This window comes from Siphateles boraxobius, unplaced genomic scaffold (assembly GCF_051911475.1).
Source record: "Siphateles boraxobius isolate OS27281-9 unplaced genomic scaffold, OSU_SipBor_1 130, whole genome shotgun sequence".
NCBI classification, from domain to species: Eukaryota; Metazoa; Chordata; class Actinopteri; order Cypriniformes; family Leuciscidae; genus Siphateles; species Siphateles boraxobius.
In genome coordinates, this window is record NW_027508734.1 from 19922005 (window position 1) to 19941282 (window position 19278).

Below are 19278 nucleotides of genomic sequence, written 5' to 3' on the forward strand. Positions count from 1 at the left end.
ATGTCTAAGAAGTTCCAGCATTACCGTGTCTAGTGACTTTGTGAGTGCCTCTCGAGCTCATGCACAGGTCGATGGCTGAAATATATAGTCAGCAGGATTGTGGTTATCGTAGCAGCAGTGGGGTTTTGACACATGGTCCCCCTAGGGAACGCAGTGCTAAATAATCTAAGAGAGGAGTTTATATTTTACAATTTCCTTCTCTTTTTTTTTTGGTAGCCTTTATTTCTCCTCTCCCTTTATTCTCTCTTTTATTTCTCTTTCTTCTTGTTCCTTTTGCACAGAAACATCTTGTATCTGCATTTATGCTTTTCTTTGTCTCTCCTTTTTGGTTTCCTGTGCTGTGCAAACTCAAAACGGGCACCATTCCTCCATCATTGTTTAACAAATGGCTTCCCTAATTGTAAGTCAATTTCCTTCGTCTATTTAATATTATGCTAGTGCACGTAATGCAAGCACAATATCGTAAATCCCCGCTTATGCACAGCTAATACTATTTACATCCATGCTGCCTCTGCTCTGATTTGGTAGCAGCAGTGAGTATGGCGGCATTTGCATTTGTGTCTGAGCTGTGACAAAGCCCTATATCTCTCGCCCTATCTCTCTCTCTCTCTCTGTCTCTCTCTCTCTCTCTCTCTCTCTCTCTCTCTCTCTCTCTCTCTCTCTCTCTCTCTCTCTCTTTCTCACTCTCTCTCTCTCTCTCTCTCTCTCTCTCTCACTCACACACACACACACACACACACACACACTGGCTGTAGAGGAACTAGCCTCCACAGATTGGAGGTAAGATTGTGTTCTAATCCATTTTCATTGGCAAAAAGCTCCCACATTACAGCATTTTCTTCATATTGTCCATCTGAGAGTTGTATTGAATGCGGGTGGTAAATATTTTGTAAGGCTTTGACCACCCAGGTTTATTTAATCATTACCGTGTTTGTTAAAGAAGAGGATTGTTTAGCGATTGTTTTCTTATTCATATTTGACTTTGGTTGTAACTTTATGGAACTTACTGACTGATGCTTCTGGATTCTGTAAACACATGCATTAGTGAACACATGCACTAAAAAAAAAGTTACATTTTTAAGTACAACCTACTTGGATGTTTAATTCATTTCAACTTAAATTACATTAAACTGAGTTTATAAAATGAGTCGGATCTTGTATAACTTTAAAAAAGTTTAAAATTGCTTAACTTATTTGGATGAGTTGAAGCAATGTAAAAACGTGTTGTCAACTTATTGATCATATGATTTTAATTTTAATAACCATCATTGATGATATTATAGTTAATGAGAACATCCCCAGAGGACTGAAAAGAAATTTTGTAAAGACAATTGAAATTTTTGTTTATTTATAGTTTTGTTCAGTTTCCACACCGAACAAATTAAGCAGCACAACTGTTTTTAACATTGGTAATAATAAGAAATGTTTTTTGAGCACCAAATCCGTATATTAGAATGATTTCTGACGGATCATGTGACTGAAGACTGATGTAATGATGCTGAAAATTCAGCTTTACCATCACAGGAATAAATGACATTCTAAAATATATTAAAATACGAAAGTCATTTTAAATTGTAATAATATATTTCACAATATTACTGGGTGTTTTTTTGTATTTTTTATTAAATGAATGCAGCCTTGGTCAGCATAAGAACTAAATAATGTACTAAATTAAGTGCATGTGCGTTTAATAATTTTAAATTCTTTCACTGTTTGAAATGTATATCTTGAATGCAATGTACACCTTAGTCGCTTTACATGTTGCCATAAAGCAGCTGGGTGAGTCTCGTCAGCCTTTCATCACACTGTTCCAGACCACTGTCTCCATATCCCTTCCCCCTCCCCTCCGCTTTACATTCTTCTTCACCTCCCTCGCCAAACTCCCTGTGCACCTCTAGGGATGCTAATTAGACAGACTATATACCTCCCTTTTTCACGGTCTATCTCTGCGGCCCACTTAGGGACCAAGAACCCCAATCAGACTAATCAGAGCTCTGCTTAGCATTCTGCGCGGGTATCAGCAGCACAGGACCGCCGGCCTCACTGCCATGCTGGAATTACCCTAATTGCTCCTCAGCCACTGCCAGCTCTTTTGAGTGCATTTGCAATCGTAAACGGCCCAACACCAGGCATCACGACTATGAAACAAGCCCAGACGTTAGATGGGGAGGGTGTTGGTCGATGCAGGTGACAAAGACCAAAAATCAAATGGACATACATTGCAATACCGCGCTTAGCCCTTTTTTTGTTATCCACCTCTGAGGGAAAAAGCCCAGATCTGAAGCTACTGTGACGCAAGCAGACAGGACGGTTTCAGAAAATACCCCATAGGTTTCAATGGACACAGCCATTTTAAATTTAGTCTTGCCTGAGAAGAAGTGGTTTAATTTTAGCCTTAAGCGTAGCAGCAACTGTTGTTAAAATAGTGTCATTATTCCTTTGACTATAGGTTTCCAAGCTGAGTTTTGTCAGATCTCAGAGGAAGAGCAGATGAGAGATGAACAGCTGACAAAAATGCATAAATGGATTCATACCAAGGGCAAACAGCCTCATTAGTCATTATAGGCATATTATCCTATGAAATGTTGGCACGTTCTGCCTCTGTTTTATCTCTGCTTCTTCCTTCCAATAAATAAGCCTTTCACTGTTTCAGTTTAAACTTTGAATTCTCCCTCTGCCTCCATACGCTGTTATTGTGTCCTTCACTTTATTTCTCCTGCCTATTCTCATATATTGAACTGCAGTAAGCACTTGAGATAAGTGTTGTGTATTCCTCCATGCATTATTCCCCCATGTTTTTAACACATTTGCTTTGACTGCCATGACAATTTATTCTCCATGTAGAGGTTTAAGGGTTAAAGCAAGACAATATGAAGATAACTGTGCATGTTAATACAGAGTACATTTACAGGGTGAGAAGACTGACCCTGAAACTAAATTAGCTTGGTTACCATGGTTTCTTCCAAACAATAAGGAAAAAGCTCAATTATGCTGTAAGCCATATGGTAATTGAGCAAAATAGCATTCAAAATCACACTGTTGTTGTAGCCTGGCCAATATTGGTATAATTGCGAGTGAGATCATTGCTTTCATACAGCAGCTAAAAGCAATAAATTATTATCAATTATCTGACATTTCAGACACAGTTTGGCCATTTCATTAATGTTTGCTCTGGAAAAATGGATAAAAAACACAAAGCAGGGTTGGAATTGGAATTGCATGCAGCAAACGCAAACAAATGGAGTCATACAAGCTGCTGCTACATACACTGCCGTTCAAACGTTTTTAATGTTTTTGAAAGAATTCTGTTAAGCTCTCCTTATATTTGATCAAAAATATTACAATTTAAATGTTCTATTTTCATATATTTTAAAATGAAAAGCTGAATTTTCAGCATCATTACTCCAGTCTTCAGTGTCACATGATCCTCCAGAAATCATTCTAATATACGGATTTGCTGCTCAAGAAACATTTCTTATTACTATCAATGCTGAAAACAGTTGTGCTGCTTAATACTTTTGTGGAAACCGTGATACAATGTTTTTTAGGATTCTTTGCTCAGAAGTGACAGTAAAGGCATTTATGATGTTGCAAAAGATTTCATTATCAAAAAATCTTGTTCTTCTGAACTTCCTATTCATCAATTTAACACATCCTTGCTAAATAAAAGTATTAATTCCTTCTAAAACAATTCATACTAACTTTTGAACAGTATATATACTGGAGATCATACACTATACTATAGTGTATGATCTCCTTCAAACAGTATAAAAAAACTTCTGTATACTTTCATTAATTTCAATTTCTTTTTGCTGACAGTGGTGGCTATAATACCAAGTTAATTGTAGTCATTTTTACACGTTACCATGATACCTTTTTGTTTTTAAATGTGAGTGACACAAGGACTGATAGTATTTGGTGTGTGTGTGCATATGCCTCTACGTTGTTGTGCGGACAGATATACAAACAGTAAAGCAGCAGTGAGAAAGAGCACGTCTCACCCACACACATACACTCGGTCGCTCTCTGCTGATGCTGTTGCTCAGTCTGTTTACAGAGGATTAGTGGAACCTCAGGGGACAATATGATGCAAACAAGGGATCAATCTTTTACCTGCTGTGAATGGAAAACCATGCAGCAAACTTTCTCCATTTTTCCATAAGATGGGTCCAAGCATTCGAGTAGCAATAACATTAAGGTCAGCAGCTATAGATGACAAAAAACAAAAGCTCATCGGCTCAGTTCAGATTTTCTATTAATCATCTCGGCAGGAAGTTGGACACGCTGTAAGATGCAGGAGACCTCCTAAGGTAATATTTTATCATTTGGACTCCAAATGACCTATTGATATGTTCATTAATGGAATTAATAGGGTTAAAAGCATGTGGACTCGGTTGTTAAGCCTCTCTGTTGTATTTGAGGGGCAATGCAGGCCTTTCATTATACAAGCTTGATGACTAATGCAATGTTTATGACTGTGTGAGTCAGAATGTAACTTCATTTAAAAACAGTCTAAACACCAGGGAATTTGATCAGAGTCTAAACACGTTGACTTTAATTCGCTCTCAAGGGTTACTGAGGCAAAAACGACAAATAATTCCCCCGTAAAGAATACAATTTTTCCTGGTTAACTAAATTCTGTTCAAATGTTATAGTTTCTCTCTTGCCGTTGTCATCTTCCAACGCTTAAAACATAAAGGAAAGTGTTTAAAGCTGAACTGCTGTTTCTCAGAAAGCTTATTCTGTACATCAGGCTGTTCTGACAAAGGATTGTAATGGTTGTTGAATAGATGATAAAGAAATAATATTGCTCAAGAACAATTTCCAGTAGATTGCAGTAAGATGGGTGTACGTGATGACCTGTGATGATGATAGAGAGCCGAACTGACCTTGGGATAACTGAAGCACTTGCCTAAATGGACTGGGGTTACCGTGGCAACTGTAGGATTTGTCATTGAAGGACATCAGAGGCATAAACAGAAAATAGCTTTTATGGCAGGAGGTTGGTCGAGGGAGAGAGTGTTTACAAAAGATAAAGACTGATCACAACTGGTGTGGGTTTAATTAGGAGCTTTTATATTGTACAAATAACACATTTGTTTAGCAGAATAACTTGTTTTAGCTTCGGAATGAAATGTTCTTCTAAGCCAGTATTTTTCTTTTGTTTTTCCCCATATATTTGTAATGAAGCGCAGGTCTCTGTGCCACACGCAGCATCATACTGTCATTACCCAGTTTCTTAGTGTAACAACCTGACACAAAAATGACAAATCCCATTGTGATTGTCAGTGCTCAAATGTTTGTTTTTAAAGAAATTAATACTTTTGTTTGTAAGGTGGCATTATATTGATCAAACTTGACAGTAAAAACATTTATAATGTAAATTGCTAAAGATTTCGATGTCATAGCTATGCTTTTGAACTTTCTATTCATCAAAGAATCCTGAAAAAAATGATCAGAGTTTAAGCAGCACAACTGTTTTCAGTTTAAAATAATAAGAAACGTTTCTTGAGCACCAAATCAGCATATTAGAATGATTTCTGAATGATCATGTGACATTGGAGACTGGAGAAATGATGCTGAAAATTCAGCTTTGCCATCACAGTAATAAATTACATTTTATAATATTAAAATAAAATATTTTTTGTTGTTGTCATGTTTTGATCAAATAAATGCAACCTTGGTGAGTATAAGAGAAATTAAAAAATTGTACCGACTCTGAACTTTTGAACAATAGTGTATCTGTATCAGCCAATATTGATATTTTACGATATTTTTACATTTAGATTGCATTTAGAACACTCTGAGAGTTAATCTTTAAGAGCACTTATACAATAACTGTAATCTTTAGCAAATCAATTTCAGTGGACAAAATAGTGAAGATTTTTAACATGGGTGATTTATTGATTCTCTGCTTTAAAACTGATTGGTGTATTAGTATCAGCCAAAATATCAATATAATTTATACCATGCTGCATTTTTATTTTAAAAGTTCCTTAACACTGAAACCATTGATTTACTCTCTAAGGCCAATTTCTACTTGCCTTTAGCACATGGTGTCGTGAGTGTTATTTTCAGACCTCATGTGGTGATGTGTTTCAGATCTATCGGCGCTGCTGGCTGGTGTTTAAGAAGTCGTCCAGTAAAGGACCTCGTAGACTGGAAAAATACCCAGATGAGAAGTCAGCCTACATCAGAGCCTGTCCTAAGGTACACCTCTCACTGCAACCGTTCAGTTAAGGTCTAATCTAAGCTGTGAAAATGTCAGGGAACGTATGAAAGATTCGAGGAAAACATTCAAGTGTCACTTTAGTTCTCCAATTATACTAACAGCCATGTTGAGCGCATTCATACTGCGAGGACTGGCTGGCAAGATTACGAGACGGGCGGTGTGTAAACAGATACATTTTTGAATAAAGTATCTATACGCAAAGACTCTCACAAATTGCTCTAACTTTGCTGACTCGCGCTCCTCCGGTTTCTGTGTGTTTATCGGTCTCATTTGCCTTTCTTCTCTGCACTCTGCTGCTCCCACAACCCGCTATAGACCGTGAAAGATAAATGAGATGATTAAGAGACCGCAAGTGTCTTTCCAAATGATGCGAATGAAGGTCTGAATAACTAGGCTCTGTCAGTACTTCTGAGTTTGCATCGGTTGCCTTTTCTATGTTCACACAGGTGACAGAGATTAGTAATGTGAAGAACATCACAAGATTGCCTCGTGACACGAAGCGGCAAGCTGTGGCCATCGTCTTTACAGACGACACCTCTCGAACCTTCACCTGTGAATCCGGTACATCATCTACAACTAAGGCTTGTTGTGCTGCTGCAGCAGCTGAAGATTATGATGCTTAACTTAAAGAAGCTCTTTAAGTTCTTAACATGGCATTAGCAGTCTATACAGTCTGATGATGTGCTCCTCTCAGGCACATTGACATACTGCATTTCCGACTGTATGTTTTATTCATAGAACATATTCGTTGAAAGAACATGTTCATTCATTGACATCATTGAATCTTTCTGTTCTCCCAGAGCTGGAGGCTGAAGAGTGGTTTAAAACCTTGTCTATTGAGTGCCTGGGGACACGTCTTAATGACATCAGTCTTGGAGAACCAGACCTCCTTGCTGCTGGAGTTCAGTGTGAACACACAGGTAAGAGACTAAAACCATTTGCACAATTATTTACCTAGCTGGATCCATCTAGCTTTTTTGCTACAGGAATCCAATATGGCCTCAGATTTGTGGTTTACTTCAGTGGCAACATGGTAGCACTTAGTTTAATCTACACTGTCAAAAAGTATCCTGTTAAATTTACGGTATTGATGGCATATTGATGCTTGTGTATTTTACTTGAAACAATATATTTCAATATACAACAGTTATTTCTGGTCCTTGAATCTGATTGGCTAAGAAGTATTCCAGGAGTGCTGATATATCACCAGTATCAGCAATGGGACTGTTCATCATTTGTCATTACTGCGGTCTAGACTGGCAGCGTTTCTCTCAGTGAGCGGCAATGACGGAGGGAAAAAAGCCACAATAATTCTTTGAAATACTACTATTGTTTAGTCATGGATTGTAGTTTTAAGAGTTTTTCAGGTTAGAATGTTGTTGTTTAAACCTCAAATCTGTGGTTTATTTATAAAGATGGCGCCAATTTGAAAATTTGCAACAAGGTTTTCGGAGTTGTGAGGTCCGTGCACGAGCACCGGGCACTGCAGTCAGCACTCATGAGAACAGCCTGATCTCTGCAAGTCCTTCTGACGTTTGCCGCTGGCTTTGATGTCTCTGTAGTGGTTCAACATGAGATTTAATTTGTTTTGTGTTTGTTTAAAGTGCAATCTTTGGTCAATCTAATGTATATTTCTGGTAACAAAAATCAGAAGAAACTCTATTATTAACTAGAAACTAGATTATAATCATATATGGTGTCAGGGACTTCTGGAATGTCTACTGGTGTGCATCATGAATTGTACCGTAATTCATAATTTTTACCTGCAAAAACAAACATTTTACACTTTACAGTAAAATATAATGCAATATTAAACCATTTACAGTCTTCTTTTACCATGTATGGTAAGGTAACTTACAGATGACCAGTTAACAGGTTCTTAATATAGCCTTTTTCAGCCTTTTTTTTTTTCAGTAAGAATTACAAATAAAATGTACAGCATAGGAACCAAACTATTAACCTTCTTCAAAATCAGTCTCTCATTGTTTTTTCTTACAGAGCGCTTCAACGTGTTCCTGTTACCCTGCCCTAATCTTGACATCTACGGAGAGTGTATGATGCAGATCACGCATGAAAACATCTACCTGTGGGATATTCACAACCCTCGCACCAAGTTAGTAACCTGGCCGCTTTGCTCTCTGCGGCGCTACGGACGGGATGCTACACGCTTCACCTTCGAGGCTGGCAGGTGAAACCTGTTTAAGATGTCGTCCAAATGTAAAGCCAATAACGAGAACCATTCACAGGAACTTGTGAAATGTGTAATGTGTACTTCACTTTGGTGTGGTCATGTATATGTAGGAGAAACATGGAAGCAGAGGAGGGAGCCATTGTACTGTGGACCTCCTAAAAGGATTTATTGAGTGGATTACAAGGAGTTCAATGGCAGATTAGGTGTTTCTTATCTCTCTCACTGCTTTGATCAAATAATAAAAGAAGATTCGCATCGCCAGCTGGATGCCTTTTGAGAGAGTTTTAGTGAGAAGTTGAGTCTGGTGTAACACTGACCCCTAGTGGCTATTTTACTGTAACACACAAAGCATGTGTAGTGTACAGTATATATTTCTTTGCAGTACATCACTTTTGCATTGCTTGACTGTGTGTTACTATCTTGTTTGATTTTGTGTCAGGATGTGTGATAGCGGGGAGGGCCTGTACACTTTCCAGACACGAGAAGGAGAGCAGATCTACCAAAGGGTTCATTCTTCCACTCTAGCTATAGCTGAGCAGCATAAGAGGGTCCTTATGGAAATGGAAAAAAACAGCAAGGTAATGAAAGCATACAGTGGGTCCAAAAGTCTCAGACTAGATTAAAAATCTTAGTTTGAAAATCTGATTTAAAAAGGAAAATAGAAAGTTTTGACACTTTAAAACCAAGACTTTAAAAAACGTCTGCACTGTTTCTAGGTCACTATACAAAAATTGACATTAACCTTTCTCGCTGTTCATATTTATTTATACCGTTCATTTATTTGATCAAAAATACAGTAAAAACAGAAATATTCTGAAATATTATTACAATTAAAATATCTTTTTTAATTTTAATATAATTTAAAATGTCACTTATTACTGTGATGGCAAAGCTGAATTTTCAGCATTATTACTCCAGTCTTCAGTGTCACATGATCCTTCAGAAATCATTCTAATATGCTGATTTGGTGATCAATAAACATTTATTGTAGTCATCAATGTTGTAAACAATTGTGCTGCTTAATATTTTTGTGGAAAATGATACCTCTTTTTTCCGGATTCTTTGATGAATAGAAAGTTCAAAAGAACCTCATTTATTTGAAATAAAAATCACTTGTAACAATGTGTGTCTTTACTGTCTCTTTTTGATCAAATTAATACATTTTTATTGAATAAAAAATTAACTTTTGAAGGGTAGAGTAATTTGTAATGACTGTTTATGCTAGCTAAATAAAAGCATCATCACTAGAGGTTACAGACACTACTGTAGTTAAATATACAGACACACACACACACACACACAGTGCTTATTAAAACAAGACTGGAGAGATTGCAGTGCAAATAATCTGATTTTCTTCCTGTTACAGAACTTTTAAAACATCAGAACTAATGCCATCATTTTGTGTAATAATCAACCTAATTGAAATTATATCTCTTCTCTCCTCTCACATCTGTCCCCAGCTTTTATCTAAGGGTTCAGAGGGGACGTCCTACCCCTGCACACCGACAGCAATCTTACCACGAAGTGCTTTCTGGCACCACATCACTGGATCTCAGGCTGGGGTGGACTCTGCCAACGGTGAGATTGAATCGCATGCATAAGTGTGATGTATTTGATTCACCAGCCATAATAATAGTCTGCCAGAAGTATTGTTGTTTGCAAAGAGCGCTCCTAGAACATGTCTCGAGAAAAACAATTCAATTCAAATGTCTTTGTGTAACGCTTTTCACAATACATATCCTTTCAAAGCAGCTTTACAGAAAATACATGTGTTTACATCAGTGGTGGCTGCTGGTCTTTTAAAGAGGGGAAGCTGTATTAACCCTCTATGGTACGCAATATGATATCATTGAGAAAAAAAATATTTGTGGTGTTTTTCCTGCTTAAAATTGGACACTATAACAATATCAATAAACATTTTCAATAATTTTTAATTTATTTAATTTTTAAAAGTTTTTTGCCTCAAGGCAACATTGTACCACAACGGACAAATTGAAACATTTGCCATTTTCATGTAGAAAAAATAAATATATTTAATGTAAACATAAATTTCTTTGACCAGACATTTGAACAAACACATTTATTCAGTTTTTAATATATTAAAAATGTCCTATTTAATAAAAAGTAACATTTAACATCTAGCAGCTGTTGCTCTCAGGCAACATTGTACCATAGGGGAACACAAGTATAACCAAACCATATCATCAATTTATCATATCAAGTTATCGTATCCATCTTCATCATCATCATCATCACATCTACACTCTCACCCGCACTCTCTCCCTGCAGGATTCACTATGTCACTATGACCTCATCTTCCTCATCATCACAGTATGACACCTCATCCTCACCCTCATCAACTGACAGTGGTTTTTTATACCTTTTTAGGTAGTATAGAAAACGTGCAGATTTAGTATGTGAATTACTATTCGTATAAGTGCATTACAAAGTCATGCAAAAATGAAAATATATTTAGATAATTCTAACAATTTTCGTTACAAATATAATATACATTGAACAAAATTATAAACGCAACACTTTTGTTTTGTCCCCCATTTTTCATGAGCTGAACTCAAAGATCTAAGACTTTTTCTATGTACACAAAAGGCCTATTTCTCTCAAATATTGTTCACAAATCTGTCTAAATCTGTGTTAGCGAGCACTTCTCCTTTGCCGAGATAATCCATCCACCTCACAGGTGTGGCATATCAAGATACTGATTTGACAGCATGATTATTGCACAGGTGTGCCTTAGGCTGGCCACAATAAAAGGCCACTCTAAATGTGCAGTTTTATCACACAGCACAATGCCACAGATGTCGCAAGTTTTGAGGGAGCGTGCAATTGGCATGCCGACTGCAGGAATGTCCACCAGAGCTGTTGCCCGTGAATCGAATCTTCATTTCTCTACCATAAGCCGTCTCCAAAGGCGTTTCAGAGAAAGCCTCACAACTGCAGACCACGTGTAACCACACCAGCCCAGGACCTCCACATCCACCATCTTCACCTCCAAGATCGTCTGAGACCAGCCACCCAGACAGCAGCTACAACAATTGGTTTGCATAACCAAAGAATTTCTGCACAAACTGTCAGAAACCATCTCAGGTAACCTCATCTGCATGCTCGTCGTCCTCATCGGGGTCTCGACCTGACTGCAGTTCATCGTCGTAACCGAATTGAGTGGAGTATGTTATAGACAACGAACACAGGTGCATTTTATTGATGGCATTTTGAATGCACAGAGATACCGTGACGAGATCCTGAGGCCCATTGTTGTGCCATTCATCCACGACCATCACCTCATGTTGCAGCATGATAATGCATGGCCCCATGGCTGCAAGGATCTGTACACAATTCCTGGAAGCTGAAAACATCCCAGTTATTGAATGGCCAGCATACTCACCGGACATGTCACCCATTGAGCATGTTTGGGATGCTCTGGATCGGTCTATACGACAGCGTGTTCCAGGTCCTGCCAATATCCAGCAACTTCGGACCGCCATTGAAGAGGAGTGGACCAACATTCCACAGGCCACAATCAACAACCTGATCAACTCTATGCGAAGGAGATGTGTTGTACTGCGCAAGGCAAATGGTGGTCACACCAGATACTGACTGGTTTTCGGACCCCCCGAAAATGGATGGATTATCTCGGCAAAGGAGAAATGCTCACTAACACAGATTTAGACCGATTTGTGAACAATATTTGAGAGAAATAGGCCTTTTGTGTACATAGAAAAAGCCTGAGATCTTTGAGTTCAGCTCAAGAATAATGGGGGACAAAACAAAAGTGTTACGTTTATAATTTTGTTCAGTGTATTTGTATCCAACCTAGTATGCCTGGTATGGCCTTATGCGATTCTGTTGTGGTACAATGTTGCCTTGAGGCAGCACACAGTTTTTTGTTCTCTAAAACATTTGATGATATATGATGTAAAGTTCTTGAAAATACTGCTTTACTTGCCAGTGAAGGTAACTCATATTTTCTGTTGGTGATTAACTGGATGCAAATGAGTGAAAAATGCATTTTTCATTGCGGAAAATATGGAGCCATGTGACCTGATATAAGACACAAAATGGACCCCTGTGGTTCTTGTGACCACTTTTTTGCACTTTCATTGATAAGTATTTGAGTTCTTCTCCCGTGAGATAGGCTTGACCAATAAATGGGCGTCTTATTTTATTAAAATAAAAAATAACTTAAAATAGACTATGTTGCCTGGAGGCAACACCGTACCATAGAGGGTTAATGAATTAATGAACAAACGATCTAAAAAAAAGATATTAAACTCGACGGAGGAAATGTGGGAATTAGGTTAAACTGAAACAAGGAATGTGGTGTGTAATTGTGTGAAATTTATGATGAAAATTGGCTAACAGTTTTTCGCTAAGCAAATACCAAGAAAAGGTTGCAGCAGTTTGTCTTTCGACTACACTTGCAAAATCTGCGATGGGACTGAGCTCGAACCAAGATGGTAATCCATCAGCCGGAAGTTGAAGCCTCGCGGGAGCCGCAATTGTAGCAGAACTTCACCTGCTGTTAGCATTCCATTGACTCCCATTCATTTTGGCGTCACTTTGACAGCGAATAACTTTACATCTGAGGCGTCAAAAGACTTCATTTGTCCATTATTTATTTCTAAATAAACACGACAATGTATAAAAGGCTCCATTACTTTGTATCTTACGTTATGGCCCCGTAAAAGCCGTTTTTGTTAAAAACAGGCTAACGATTGCGTCATAACCACGCGACTTTATGTCGCACAATAGAGACACTACCGTATAGACAGGAGGAGAAGCTCGCAGGCAATCTTTTACTGTCTATGTGGCAATCGGGGGGACATAGAGGCATAAAGTCAAGGGAGAAGCCCATAGATAGAGAGTCCATAAAAACAACGGGACAAAATATTTCAACAACGTTTTTGAGGAATTAGGTGATTCTGATTTGTTTTGCCACAGCTACTAGAAGATGTACAACTGTCAGACTGTCGTCACGCTCAGTTTGAGCCTGCGCAGTCGCTCAGCCATCAGACAGGAAGTGCAATAATCGGGCTTCAGTCTTCTCCGTTGAAATCAATGGGGTCGCTGTGTCCATTTCTTTTACAGTCTATGGCTCGAACAGCTTCAGCATCAGCGACTTTTTTATAGTACAAAATCGCTGTCAATCAAAAGGAGATGCAGTCTTTCAACCGACCCTCTAATCATCACGCAGAAGCCCAGCGTCCAGCCCCGCCCACTCCTCCATTCTCCCCAGAGAAGCTGAGCGCCCGTGGGTGGGACATAATTGCAGATTTATCCAATGACCGTCTAATTTCGAAGCACTGAAAAAAACTGTTCAAAGCAGCGCCACTGAAGTCACCGGACGCTCGGCTTTAACAGGGAAATGCACTGTGACGCTCTGGGAATGTATGAGAAGGAAATCGAGTCAGCCGACCTGCTATATGTAGCTGATTCTGAAAGAACTCGTCTTCGAGATGAACATGTTCGCATTTTTAGTCAATAAAATGTTAACACAATAGTACATATTTGACCATTAATTTTTTAACATTATAGGGGAAGCGAACTTCCCTTGCAGTCTTAAAGAAATCCCCACTGGTCTACATTACATTTTAGAATGATCTGTTATCAATAAGAGAATTCTTTCAAAAACATCTTTGATAAAAAAAAAGGTTCCTTGTGTTAACTTAGAATAACATCTGATGACTGTTTTATAATGGTTTGTGTTATTAAAAGTGAAAATCATTGTAATAACCCATAAATCACTTTATTTTCTGTGTAAAGCAGCTGCATTAGCATGCATGGCTTTTGTGATATTAAGACCGTCCTGTTAACACTTCTCATCTTCATTCAGGTGACATCTATGGTGATACCCAACCAGGAGTGGACACTGACCTCTTCTCTAAACGCCTTCCTCCAGAACGACACTCGACCCTTCCTGTGGGGCACGGCTGCCCCCAACCCCCGACGCACTACCCCACGTACCCCAGCGAGTGAGCGGCTTAGCAGTGAAACCTTCCAGTTTTTCACCTCTTGACCTCCCTCCACACTGCACTCTGCCCTAAGTTTTTCCATCAGCTCTTCCTCAGCAGGGGAAGATCCATGCTGCCATGCTGCCTCAGTTCCCCCTGAGCCTGCCAGCGACGCTGAGGGCACTTACTGTGGAAAGAGGGAAACGCACTGTGAAGCTCGAAGCGCTTCGATTGGAGCAGGGCCCACAGACCCTTAAAACTGACGGGACACGGGAGATGCAGAAAAATGTTGGAATTGGCTCAGTCGCCTTCACAGTGCAATATGGTCACTCATGCTGGGTTTCTGTGGGAGTAGAGACTATAGGTTCTTAATACTTCTCAGCAGTATCTCTTATTCTAACTCTAATCTCATGCACGCTCTTCAACCCTATGCATGTCCCCCAAAGTAAACAGCTTAGCTACGAAGGAGTTTCTTAGACATCTGTAGAAGCCCCTACACACCAAGAAACCCCGGTGGAAGGGCCTTCAGAGTTTCAGCTTAAACACTTCTGGTCTTCGGTATAAGTAATCCAAAGTGTGTTTTGATCAGATGCTTTAATCATAATTCGATTGGCATGTCTGTAAGACTTCCCAAGCGCAGAATACTCTGAGGAACCGGGAGCACTTTCTGAAAGGGGCATTTTGTATGGTCGTGCATTTTGTTTCTCCTTTCCCCTTACTTTAAAGTGACTAAAATGGTTATAATGTACAAAACTGTCTCTGCCATTTGGACGGAAGTGAGAGTTAGTAGTCACTCGCTCACGTGCTTTGTGTTCGTTTCAGAGAGACGGATCCACCGTTCTATCTGGAAGATTTCGTGAGGGTCAGAGATCCAAGTACAGAGGGAAACAAAGGTTATGAATATACCCCGCTGAGGTGGTCGAATGAATTATTTATTTATTTATTGAAGTTTACCAACAAAGCACAAGACAAATTGCAGTGTATAGTAGTAGGTTTAGCATCTCAGCAGTTCTGTATGTAAAAAGGTTTATACTAGCAGTGAGATCTTCAACACAAGGTGGTAGGCCTCACACAAGACATGTTTCTTGCTTTCCATGCTTGTCAACTATTTCCAGTCATTTCCATGAAATTGGTGAAAGGTGCCATAATTTTCATGCTGTAATTCTCAATTTAAGACCCTCTATCTTGGAGCTGTGGAATGGATTATCACTTAGCACACATTCATAATGAACTGGGTTGCTAATGCAGGCAACTGGAGTTTGATCAAGCTTATCGACCAGCATGGTGAAGCTGGTTAACCAAGGAAGTCTTGCTGTTTTTTTAAGCAGCGTGGTGGGAACACCAGCATGCTTTTCTGGCCATTTCACTATCATTCCCTGTGCTCTCTCAACTATCCATATAAATAAAAGTGTCATAAAGGCCAAAAACTAAATAAACGCATCCAAATGTGCAGGTCAAAAGATGTGCAGTCTCTGTGAATGATCCTATCAAACATTTTGTCTGGTACAGAATTCTTTCGGTTGTATTCTCCAATTTAGCTACAGACCTGAAGGTTTCACTCCATGTTGCTTTATACATTACATTTTATACATAAATAGTCATTCAGTGTTTGGATTTATTAACTCACGTCATACATGTACCATTAAAAAGCGCTTTAGCTGATCTGATTGTCATGGTTGTACACTTTGATGATAAAAAGAAAGTGGATTTTATCAGGTGCCCATGCAAACAGTTTTAAAAAGTGTGAAAATGGTTTGTTTTTAGCAGTATATATGTCAACAGTGACACAGAAGATAAGAACCTTTTATTTGAACTTTAGTTGGCAAACAATGTCTAATTACATACAGCCTTGGGGAGCATAAGAAAATTCTTTCAAAAACAAAAATCTTACCTATACCCCAAACTTTTGAGAGGTAGTTTTATAATTGTAGCTCATTGTAGAAATGTTTCCCTGTATGTCCCTGTTTTGCAGTTTGCACAGTTGTTCTTATTAATTTGCTTTACAGTGCTATCCATTAAAAATATATAAAAAGAACATGATTTTTACATGCTGCTGTAAGGTAGACGCCAAATAATAGCGCGCACCAGTAATACACACACCAAAATAATTTCTTATGATTTATTATTCTTCCCTATTTAACTCATTTGTTTGCAGGAGATATAATAATTCAACATTCATGTAATCACCCTGAAATTAGTTATATATTTTGTACATAAACAGCCAGTGGGTCCCTGGAGAGATTGTTGACCTCAAAGTATCATGTATTGAGATTGTACTTAACAGAACAATCTGTTTGAATCATCAGAGTATCATTTCCATCTCTTCGCAAGACAGAAGCACTACTGTGAAAGTTAATGCTGACATGCGAAATGACAGTGTAAGACACAAGGAAATGGTAAACCATAAGGAAATACTAAAGATGAAAGCTGTATATGAAATCGTGTGGGAAAAGTGCTAAAGAGTTGCTATACTAAACTTAAATTGCAGTACTCTGTATTTGTAAAAGACCTGTGAATGAGAAGAGTGATAAACATGCTGTTTTGGAGGCTTTGCCAGTTCTTTGTCAGTTCAGATTGACCTCTGAGCATGTTGCCATGAGTAGGAACCCTTTGCATGAGTTTTAATTAACGTGTGTTCTGTATAATTTGTGGTAAAATATTTTGCAGGGTTTTTCTTTTTTCAATAAAACAAAGTTTTATAAAATCGGATGTCATAATGTTCCTTTTGATGATGATGATTATGATCCCTTTAATCAGGATGTAGGCAGTTATATTTTTAATTTTATTTTTTAAACTCTATTCGTTACAGAAAAGTAACAAGCACAGCAAGCAATTTATCTCCTGAAATACTACACAGCCAAGATAACCATTTTATCAGCCACTCACCATTATTCGTTTTTGTATTCCAGAGTTGTCATAATCACATTAGCCAACTCTTTATTAACTAAAATGCAGAACCCATGAAGGGTGGATGCTAGTAAGCATCAAGAACTCCTCCCTTTCTCTGTAATATTGTTTCTTCATCAGTTACTTCTAACCAAAATCAGCCGACAGCCTATGTGTCAGGTAAAACCTTTCTTTTCTTCTTCTACCTACAAGCTCATTATTCATGTTTGAAAGGGTTCATTTTAAATATTATTGTTAATGTTGTTTGTAATATTGTCTAACCTTTATGATATTACTATAGTTGTATAGATATTATTAAAATTTATACAAAAAAATATACCTGATTTGTATTATTATCAAAAAATAAATGCATAGAATATTATTTTTATTCAATTTCTGATTTCGGCAAGTAGATTTTTTAGCATTTTACACCCAGCATTTAATTTCTAAAGCAGCATTATAGTTAGGTTTATGAAATTTAGGGTTAGGGTTAACCCATGTTTATGAGATTGATTATTGAGCAAAGCATTGTCAATTATTTTCTATATTGCCTGTTAGTGGATGCTTTTAGTATAGCCTAGCAATTTAGCAAATTCTAGTCATGTGTTTCAGCACAAAAGGAGTGTCATTTTCACAAAAACTGACAGGACGGAGAGCATACGCCACAACATACAATTAAGGTATTCTTATATATTTTATTTTCCATAAAAAGAATAAAATTTAGATATTTAATTGCCAAGTGATTCACTGTACGTGTAAGGATTTTTTTTTTTTATTAGCCAAAATTAGCTAAGTGTCTTATAGATTTTGCCAATGTACCTAATTAATGTATGTAATATGTTACATGAGCCTACAATACAGCATAAAACTTAAATGAATAAAGCCAATTAGATGAGTTTGAATCGAAAACAGATTTGTTTTCATTTTAGACTGAACATCCTAATTTGAAGAACATGGCCTACCCTGAAAACTCAACCAAGATGACATTCCAGTTAGAAGTAAACCATTTAAACTGGTTACTGGGGGACTTCAATTGGACATCTGTGATGAAAGTTTTCTGTGCATCTTCATCTGAAATGGTGGCTATATGGATTGTTTTTTCCATTGAGTTTCTTGTCATGTCTCTGGCACTCTACGGATTGTGCTGTCTGCTTAGGTCTGACAATACGGTTCCTATATTTGTCATAAACCTTTTTGTTTGTGATATCATACAGATTTGTGTCAAGCCTGTTGTGCATTTTTGTACACTGAATGGTCTAGTCTTTTTTGTCTTTCATGTTTATGTCATGAGCGTAAAAGTTAATATTGGCTTCATGGTCTGTATCTCTATGGAAAGATACATAATGATCAAATACTGTCATCATGTAATAATAGACGAGAAGCAAATGCAAGTAAACAGTAGATTTAATAAGGATGATGATGATGATGATGCAGTACAGGCAGATGTAGAACGGGTGACACAGGGACTTCGGTGGTCAGGATCCGGTGGTGAAGAGACGATGGTGCGGTGACGGTGAAACAGCAGACGAAATCCAAAGACGAAGACGGAGAACAGGAACTGGAACACAAGGCAGGAACTGGACACTGGAACACCAACACGAACGACATCAAACAACGATCTGACAAGGATGATAGAACAGCGGTAAGTATAAATAGAGTGGTGAGATTGACTGCAGCTGGTGAAGTGAATGAGGATCAGCTGAAGTGGATCAGGTGATGTCATACATTCACGCCCACTACCCACGTGCATTCAAACCACAACATAAACACGAGACGAGAAGGAACAGAGAATGTGTCTACCGTGACAGTACCCCTCCTCCTAAGAACGCCTCCTGGCGTTCCCAGACTCCTTACCCTGTCGATTGTAATCATCGATGAGGGAGTGATCCAGTATGTCTCTAGCAGGCACCCAACTTCTCTCCTCCGGACCGTAACCCTCCCAGTCCACCAAGTACTGGAATCCGCGTCCTCTCCGCCTGGAGTTCAGTATACGATTAACC

The 19278-nt window shown here is 38.3% G+C and overlaps 1 protein-coding gene across 1 annotated transcript in view; it reads left to right on the forward strand.

Moving 5' to 3' along the window:
* Positions 1 to 17096, forward strand: part of dok4 (docking protein 4) — a 48080-nt gene extending 30984 nt beyond the window's left edge. Inside the window, exons 3-9 of the mRNA XM_077228433.1 lie at positions 6103 to 6210; positions 6679 to 6793; positions 7033 to 7152; positions 8231 to 8420; positions 8863 to 9001; positions 9884 to 10001; positions 14275 to 17096. Of these exons, the coding sequence (XP_077084548.1) occupies positions 6103 to 6210; positions 6679 to 6793; positions 7033 to 7152; positions 8231 to 8420; positions 8863 to 9001; positions 9884 to 10001; positions 14275 to 14417 (933 nt within the window). The 3' untranslated portion in view covers positions 14418 to 17096. The remainder of the gene's footprint in view (positions 1 to 6102; positions 6211 to 6678; positions 6794 to 7032; positions 7153 to 8230; positions 8421 to 8862; positions 9002 to 9883; positions 10002 to 14274) is intronic.
* The last annotated feature ends 2182 nt before the right edge of the window (positions 17097 to 19278 follow it).